At 37.0% G+C, this 10031-nt stretch overlaps 1 protein-coding gene across 1 annotated transcript; it reads left to right on the forward strand.

Moving 5' to 3' along the window:
- Positions 1-6129: 6129 nt before the first annotated feature.
- LOC132607627 (serine/threonine-protein kinase prp4-like) lies at positions 6130-9807 on the forward strand. Its single transcript, XM_060321719.1, is given in 6 exon segments — positions 6130-6135; positions 6495-6596; positions 6698-6765; positions 8079-8350; positions 8353-9557; positions 9559-9807. Coding segments are annotated over 6 exon segments (1902 nt in total).
- The last annotated feature ends 224 nt before the right edge of the window (positions 9808-10031 follow it).

The raw sequence follows: 10031 nt of genomic DNA on the forward strand, positions 1-10031 counted from the left end.
CTTTTATACAAGGTTTAAACATTGTCTAGAGTAAGTATATATTGTTGCATATCGTGTGTATAAATACTGCTGCAAAATAAAAAGTTGACTATGCGGATGTAAATTTAAAATAAGGCTACGTGGATATAATATTTTATGTTGGATTGTATATTATTGAAATTATCCCCTTTTCCAATCCAAATTAGAAAGGCTGATAGGATCAATCGGCTAAAAGTTGCAAAATATTATTTTAACCTACTAGTTGAAGGATTGTCTAGTCCCAAAGCTATTTGGATTTCGTGCAGGAATCTCAAAACCTTATGGAAATAGGAGCATGAAAAGGAAAAGCGTATCAACAAGTCTTTTTTTTAAGGAAATAAATAAATAGAATCCTTATTGGAAAAGGATTCAGCCAACCTCACTCCTATATAAAGCATCACATTGTTGGCTATTGAACGCTACCTTGTTACACACAAACACTGGAATTACTCTTGGCAAAACAAATCATTGCAAGAAGGTGCTTTCGAGGATTCATCGATGATGGCTAGTGTATCGCGCCACCGCCATCTTAGCAAGAACGAAACGGGAGATGAAGTTGAGGACGGAGAAATTATATACGATTATGATATGGAATTGCATTACAATTCTAGAGAAAGAAAGTCTGATATGGCGAATGCTAGTTACTACATAGATGAACTAGATTCAAAAAACCACAAGGTGAAAGTAAGTAGAAAGCAAAAAAGCAGCAATGACTACTATGATGAAAGTGATTTACAGGATCAAAGAAAACTTAGGAAGAGGCATAGGGTCTCAGAGGGACATGTTAACAAGGAGTCCGGAGCCTAAAGGGTATAAAAATACACGGTTTTTACCAAAAGGGTACGTCTAAAAATTATCATACCAAAAGGGGTATATCGTGGGCTGATCCACGATATACCCCAATTTTTTTTTAACCTTGTCAGACGATTGAAGCAAAAAAAATAAAAAATTACATGTATAACGTGGACTGATCCACGTTATTGGATCAGTCCACGTTATACAAGTAAAAACAAAATTCCGTTTTCCAAACACTCACTCGGTAAGACGTTGCCTAGATTTAAATCATATTCGGTTATATTTTTAATAAAAGAAATTTATTGATTTTTTTAATTTTTAAAGCATGATTAACTCAAATAAATATTTTAACACATGCAAATAATTAAATGTGTTATATATGCGAATAGAAATAAAAAATTAAATATAAGTTAAATAAACGTCACACATTAACTGAGTAATAAATGTTAAATTACATACTAACTATTAAACTGCACAAGACATGTTATATATTCTTGGAAGAGTACATAAGGAAACAACAATTGTACAAGTTAAGAAAAAACATAAAAACCAACAAGTAACAACAACTACTGATTTCTATCGGGGCAGCGATTCTTGTTATGACCTGTTTGCTTGCACGTACTACACTTTCTAGCCATGCGAGCAGGAGCTATATCCATTTCATTCCTCCTTCTAGTTGTACTCCGCGCTCCTGAAGTTCGCTCGTATTCAGTGTTTGTAATTAAACTGAAGGGAGAAAGTGGCCAATATGCCTCATCACCCAACGGTGAAAAATTTCCACTGTACGTTTGCTTATAAAACCTGCAACTGTAGTACTTGCTAACATAGGTCTTTGGTTGAATTCCGCGAATATCACAAAATTTAATTGCATGTGAATATGGCATATGGTAGTTTCTCCACTTTCCACACGAACACTTTTTCCCTTCGGCAGAGACTTTATGTATATTTCCGCCCTTACCTTCGTGTGCAAATGTCAGAATCTCAAAGACCCCTTCAGTTGCATTGTATTGCTGCATATCAGTATGTTTTAGGGACCTCTCCCAGTATTCATCAAACTTCTTTTCAACAGCGCGCGGCCAAAACTTTTTATCCGCAATCAACAAATCAGCAAGGGTGCTTCTCTCAAACCGATCAACAAGATTTTTAAACGTATAACGGACCATGGAAGTAACGGGCAATCCACGAGCTTTCTTCAATAAACCGTTGTAAGACTCGGAGACATTCGTTGTCATAGCCCCCCACCTATGACCGTTGTCCTTATGCAATGTCCATTTTTCCTCCGGAAGAGCTTTTAACCACAAATACGCTGGAGATGACATTGTTTTGATTTGTTCCATCCTCATTTTATACTTCTTCTTCTGGTGCTCTGTAGCCGCCAACCACATTAGCTTCTCAAGGTCATTGCTGAGGAACTTTTTATTGAAGTTGCTTTTCAAATGCCGAACGCAAAACCTATGGTATGTGGATGGTGGTTGTAACCAATCATGTGTTTGGACACATTGCAAGATGCCCTGATGACGGTCAGAAATAAGTCCAATTCCTTGTTTCTCACGAACAATATGTCTCCACAACAACACAAGGAACCACGTCCAGGACCCAAAGCTCTCACGTGCAACAATAGCATATGCAAGTGGAAAAATGTTATTGTTTGCATCAATTCCAACAGCAATTAGCAGTTTCATCTCATACTTACCGTACAGATGAGTACCGTCTATTGAGATGACAGGCCTGCAACTTTTGAATCCATCGATGCTTGGTTTATAAGCCTAGAACAGAAACTTGAAGATGTGTTCACCTTGCATTGTAGTTGATTGGTGCTCCCACTCAACAATGGTCCCCGGATTGAAATATTTTAAGGCAGCCATGTATCGGGGCAATGTCTTGAAAGAGGTTTCAAAATCACCAAATACCATTTCAATAGCTTTCTTACGCCCCTTTTGTGCTTTTCTATAACTAGGAGTAAACAAATGCAATCCTTTTATTTTTTTCTGAACTGACTTAATACTAATGTATGGTTCGACCATAATATATGGTATCAACATAGTAGCAATTAGGTGACTGTTCAAATTGGAATGATCCGTTCTGTAATCATCCGTCAGATAACTGTGGTGGAGATCCGCTTTGCCTGCCTTCCACATACCACTTGAAATTTCTCTAAAACGGATCATCCACTCACACCCCAACATATGACGCTTGCAAATAACCCTCCAAAATTTACCTTTGGACTGATCACAAATGAACTCTTTCTTTTTTTTGAGACAATATTGTCTCACTGCGCCTTTCATTTCCTGCTTGTTCTGAAATAACATACCTAATTGCATAGTACAAGGAAAATTATCAACCCCTTAAAAATGGTCCAACAAATAAAAACAATATTCATTGTCACCATACTAACCTGATCTGATAAATTCAGGTTTTTTACAATCCCAAAGTGCAGATCGAATTGGACCGTCATCTCTCATGAAGGCAAAATCATCCGGGCCTTCTTCTGTGTTGTCCAAATATGGAATCACATTATAATGGTAGCTAACGTTACCATCACTCGGAGTAGTAATGTCTTCATAAGAATGACCATCACCATCAAATGAGTGATCATCGTCTGTTTCCGTGTGATCTAATGGGATATCACTATCTGACTTATCGGAGTGATCATTAGCTACGTCGTTATTGGTCACAATTCCTCTATCCACTTTATGCGCAGGATTTCCTATAAAAGTGCGCGAGTGACATCGATACCAACAAAAATACGCTGATAGTGACTCTGGGTCTTGAGTTTCATACTCGGCCAGAATTAAACTTTCTCGACGATTTCCCCACAAAAAGTCTATTTCTGTAAAATATTGTTGATCCTCCACTTTTATAGCATACCGCTTGTCACGTTTGTAATGAAAAGGATCAATCTCAGCACATGGACCCGGAATATGTTGCTTCCTACCAAACTGTCTGAGAACGCGATCTACCATGTGCCACTCTCGATAGATACCACAAATAAGGGGAACCTTCGCTATCCAAATATCTCGGCCACGCAGACACCACTCAGGGAGTCTATTGATGATGGCCTCTGAATAAGGCTGCCACACAAACTACGATAGAAAGAACATAAAATTACATGATAATAAAATAAATAAATTACACATAAGCGTAGCTATTATATCAAAACGCCATTAACAACCATAATTATGATAAAATACCTGGTCATCTATTAGGTTGTCCAATACATCCCTACATATGGGTAAAACATCACGTGCCTCATTTTCGTGGGATTTACGATGAGTCCACCTTCGTGCAAGAGCCGTGTGTGGCGGAAGAGCCCTGCGTGGTGGCTGCATCGGTATAATGCGCTCCTAAGCCCAAACCTATATTAAAAAATTAAAATAAATACATAAAAAACTTATAACTATCAAATAGGACAACCAAATAAAATTATATAATTTTAAAGGTCACGTACCTGCAATAAGGAAATGAATCCACACACATCCTTGGCTTTCCTCAACGAAGCGCGGCATAAACAAGTATATAAATATGACAGTGCAGCCGCTCCCCAAGCTTGTCCACTCATTGCTCTAAGGTCACGCATGTCAAGCAAATAATCTAAATTAAGTAAGTCACCGGACTTATCCGGAAATATCGTGCCGCCACAAAGCCATAGCAAGTATAAACCTAACCCGCTGTTGCACATCAATTTCTGGGGTCTGATCTGTAATGTCATCTAAGCCTCTAATATATTCAATTAATTTATGTACTTCTAACCTACTAACACCATTAAAACAATCCAGACCGGGTGCCCAACCAGTAAGCTCAAGGATCAATTGTTTCCACCCGCCAATATCTATATATCTAGCATTAAGATTATTCAAGGGATAGCCATCAACAACCAAGCCAAACATGACCTCGATATCTTGTAATGTGATGGTCGCCTCACCTGTACGCAGATGAAAGGTGTGCGTCTCAGGACGCCATCTCTCTATAAGTGCAGTGATGACTGCCCAATCATATGATACACATCCTACCTCTATTACTCCCCTAAATCCACATAGGCCAAAGTATTCAAGGATGCGAGGATGAAAAGAATGACGCCTCACATGCTTCCAAAATTCAGTATCCGCGCGCCGAGGAAACAGGCATCCGGTCGGTCCTCTCAAGGAACCATCCCACACAGCCTCTGATCGATGCTTCTCCTGGAGTGTTAACACATCGTACACTTCTGGCCCCGGATGTACGCATACCCGTGGAAACTCCATACCTTATATAAAAAAAAATGAAGTCCAGATCAAGCTATTTGAAGTAACTCACTATTAAAAAAAATATATTATTCCAATTTTAGCAGAACAAATATGCACTGGCTAGATAAAGCCAACTTCCATACGCCTTATTTAGAAACCACTGATAGTGGACCACATTAATACCTATAAGGTCTACCCACTTAGACTTAGGTCCCATATAATAAAGCATTATCATGACATTTAAAGTATTTTTTTTTTTTTGGCCTACTGAGGCATCAATTAAGTTTCACTTTTCTGGCTATATAAATATCACATTAAAGGTACAATGAAATATATTGTATAACAATCCATAACAAAATATATTGAATAACGTGGAACTGTTCACGTTTCACAATTATACCAAACTTCCGAGCATAGGGAAGAAATTACAGGTTCTACAGTCATAAATTACTATGATAATGCATAAATACATCAAACAAAGCAACATTCACAAAATGGGAGGAAAAAAATTCGATCGTTTATGACACATTTCACAATTCTTTTCTCCTGTACCGAAAATGTCATCATCGGTCCATTATTGGCAATATCCACAGTTCCACAATGTTTTAAGATAGTGATCTATACTTGTAAAACATGGATTGATCCACGTTATACAATATATTTTGTATAACGTGGATCAGTCCACGTTTTACAAACATCCACAAAACTAACAAAAATAACAGCAACATAACAACAAATTTTATTCAGATATTTTATATAAAAATTCACAAAAATAACAGGAACATAACAATAAATTTCTTCAAAAGTGCTACTAAACAAATCGGACCTTTTATATAATAATGCTTCTAACAATTATATTTTAAGTTCAAATTAAAATAACACAAACGTATTAAAATAACACAAATAAAAAATAACAATTAAGATATATAAGACAAACAGATCTACATCTACTATAAATATACAATATTATATGAGTTAGAAAAAATACCTTAATTTAAATAGCAATAATAGATAAAGATGAAGAAGTTGCTCCAAAAATTAGACTGTATTGCAGGGTTTAAAAAAAATAGAGGAGAAGGAAAAGGAGAAGGAGATGGAGGTTCTGCAAAATATTTGCAATGGAGGAGAATGGAAGAGAACGAAAGAGAATGGAATGAAGCGGCGGAAGAAATATTTTAGGACAGATGAAATATTTTAGGGCAGAACGGATCAGTCCAAGTTAACAAATAACATGTATAACGTGGACTGATCCACGTTATACAATATAAATTGTATAACGTGGATCAGTCCACGTTATACATGTAATTTTTTATTTTTTATTTGTTTTTGCTTCAATCGTCTGACAAGGGGAAAAAAATTTAGGGTATATCGTGGATCAGCCCACGATATACCCCTTTTGGTATAATAATTTTTAGACGTTCCCTTTTGGTAAAAACCGTGTATTTTTATACCCTTTAGGCTCCGGACTCTGTTAACAAGTCACCTAGAGGGAGATGGGGATCCGAAAGCATTTTGGAGGATGATGCATATGAGCTGGAAAGTGAAAGATATATGATGGGTGTAAATTATTCATGTAATTTTATACATAAAAAAATAAGTTTTAAAATAAAATATAAATAATTATATCTTATTCTCTCATATTTTCTGACAGAATTTTACAGGAAGAAGAGTACTGCAGAAGAATAGAGAAGAAACGAATTGTCAAAGAAGTAAGCAAAGAATTCAATAGGTGCAACCACGAATTCATAAGTCATAACCGTGGAGTTTTACATGTGGGAATTACAAAAGTCAACATTGGTAGAAGTTGTGAAATCCACGGGTGTCACCGCTTCATACTCACACCCGTCAAGTGTTGAAATCCACGGGTGTCACCTCTTCATACTCACACCCGTCAAGTGTTGAAATCCACAGGTGTCACCGCTTCATACTCACAGCCGTCAAGTGTTGAAATTCACGAGTGTTGTCGCTTCATACTCACACCCGTCAACTGTGGGCATCAAGAAAAGAGTTGCAAAATTGTGCGACTACCATTGTCGTACTCTCACCCATCAAGTAAGGTCACGGATGTGAGCAATACTTCAAAGAATGCATTCGTAGGGGGAGACACTACATTCTCCTATAAATAGAAGCATCACTTTGCTTACAAAGAATATAATCTAATCCAATCTTGAGAAAGACATAAGAAATAGTCTTTGCTCTATTTCTCTTCTTTTTATTTTATATTTGTAGGAGTAGTATTTATTTTTAATTTCTTTCTTACATACTCCTTAATGGAGTAGTTTCTTTTTATTGGGATAGTTAAAGAAGCTTGGTATGATTTTATAATAATTATCTTTACTTTAATTTTTTCATGTCTTAATATTCAAAACATTGAACTTGCTTCTTTTAGTCCTAATTCTCACGGAGGGATTAATTCAAGCTAATTTATCGATTCAAAATCTCAATATTATTTCTTTTACTCCTAATTATCACGGAGGGATTAATTCAAATAATATTGTTGGTTTAAAATTGTTATCTTATTTCTTTCCGTCCTAATTCTCACGGAGGGATTGACTCAAATAAGTTTAATGATTTGAGGGGTCTCTATTTTATTTCTTTCCGTTCTAATTCTCACGGAGGGACTGACTCAAATAAATTTATTGATTTTAAGGGCTAATCGCAAGAGGTCTTTATTCCTCATAACACAAATCAAGTCAAATAAGTTTTTCTATTCTCTTGTGGAATTTACTAGAATAAGATTTTATTATAATTGCACCAAGTGGATTCAACGACTCCCAACTCTTTTCTTTTTAATTTTTCTATTAAGTTGTTTGTTTTATTTTAAGTAATTTATAATTTCAAAACCTCTCATTTCATCAATTTGATTCTCTCAAATAGTAACCAAGACAATACACATCTGTAGCCTAGGTGGTTTCAATCTCTGTGAGACGATATCTTAAACAATATTAGAATTTGATAGAGTACGAGCAAATTTTCCTATGCACTTTGGCCTCGTCAATATACAACTAACTTGGATGATGATGACAGAATTGGACATTACAGGGACTATCAACATGGAAGTCGTGAGTCTACAAGGGAGCATAAATCTAGTTACAACAGACGCGGGAGAGAGATAGATAGGGACCGAGAGTTAGCTAGAGAAAAACACAGGAAAAGGGACGGATATAGTGATAGGTCCAGCAGGAAGCGGATATCTGATGACCTTGATGGCGATGATCGTGCATACCATAGACGTAATAGACATTGTGAGACTGACATGGAAAGAGATAGGACAGCTAAGAAGCAAAAAACTGTAGAGACAGAAAGTGAGAAACCTAAAAGGATGAAGTTGAACAAGAGGCTTATCAGGAAAGAATTGCTTTCCAACTTTCTCAACAGGAAGAAGAAGAAGAAGAACTTGATAGAATTAAGGAGGAGAGCAGAAGGCGGAAGCAAGCTATTCTTGAGAAATATAAGAATCAGCTTTCACACAAGGAACAAGTTACTCAATCCGGAGACAACACTGTGGATCAGTCTACTGACAAGCGTGCAGCTGGAGATAATGTTGTACCAGAGTCCATTGAATATCTCCAACAGCATCATAACGACCGAGTTAAGCAACAGAGTAATGAGAGGTCAGCGGACATGTTCCGCGATGATATATTTGAAGAATCACCTGCTGCCATCACGAAGGGCAAAGGAGATGACCTGCCGATTGAGCGTGATTTCCTTTATGATAACTGGAATGATCCGGAAGGGTATTATAGCTATCGCTTCGGAGAAATTCTTGATGGTCGTTATGAGATTCTTGCTGCTCATGGGAAAGGCGTCTTTTCTACTGTTGTTTGGGCTAAAGATCTTAAAGCTAGACCTGGCGATCCAGAGGAAGTAGCAATAAAGATCATTCGTAATAATGAAACGATGTATAAAGCGGGTGAGGAAGAGTTCAAAATATTGAAGAAGCTAGTTGGTGCAGATCCTGAAGACAAGTGCCACTGTGTTCGTTTAATTTCTAGGTTCGAGTACCGTTATCATCTTTGTTTAGTTTTTGAGTCTCTTCATATGAATCTCCGTGACCTCCAGAAGAAATTTGGGCGTAACATTGGACTCAGCCTCGATCGTGTGTGGCTTTACGCAAAGCAACTTTTCAGTGCTTTGAAGCATCTAAAGAGTTGCGGCGTGCTCCATTGTGATATTAAACCTGACAACATCTTGGTAAATGAAGCGAAAGATGAGCTGAAGCTTTGTGACTTTGGTAGTGCTATGTTTGCTGGTAAAATCGAAAATACTCCATACCTCGTGAGCCGTTTTTATCGCGCCCCAGAGATCATACTTGGCTTGCCATACGATCATCCAGTGGATATTTGGTCAGTAGGTTGCTGTTTGTTTGAGCTTTATGCTGGGAAAGTCTTATTTCCAGGTTGTTCTAATAATGAAATGCTCCGTCTTCATATGGAACTGAAAGGTCCATTTCCGAAGAAGATGCTTAAAAAGGTTGCATTTACACATCAACATTTTGACCAAGATCTCAACTTCCTTGCCACTGAAGACTGAAGAGGATCTTGTTACACTGAAGGCCATAATAAGGAAGCTGATTGTCAACAATATCAAGGCGAAAGGTTTCAGTTCAATAATTTCAGGTTATCCGGGTGAGGAATTAAAGACGTTGGCTCACTTTAAAGATCTAATGGAGAGAATCTTTGTGTTAGATCCCGTAAAGAGAATCACTGTTTCCCAGGCATTAGAACATCCATTCATCACAACAAGTGAACGACAACGACAACGACAATGACGATGATGATCATTTGTGGGAGCAAGATAAGTTTTATGGCCTTGTTACAAAGCTATGATTTTGATTATAAGTACAGTAATGCATCTTACTATGTACTGTTAGTGGCTATGTGTGTTCTTGGTCAGTTTGAGCTTCTTTCTTTTTCTTTCATTGTAAGTGTCGATCTTGTAAAACCATTGCCAGAAAGTGTGACAATACTTCTCAAAGTATTAATAGAGTTGAAA

This window comes from Lycium barbarum, chromosome 8, assembly GCF_019175385.1.
Source record: "Lycium barbarum isolate Lr01 chromosome 8, ASM1917538v2, whole genome shotgun sequence".
Classification (NCBI taxonomy): Eukaryota; Viridiplantae; Streptophyta; class Magnoliopsida; order Solanales; family Solanaceae; genus Lycium; species Lycium barbarum.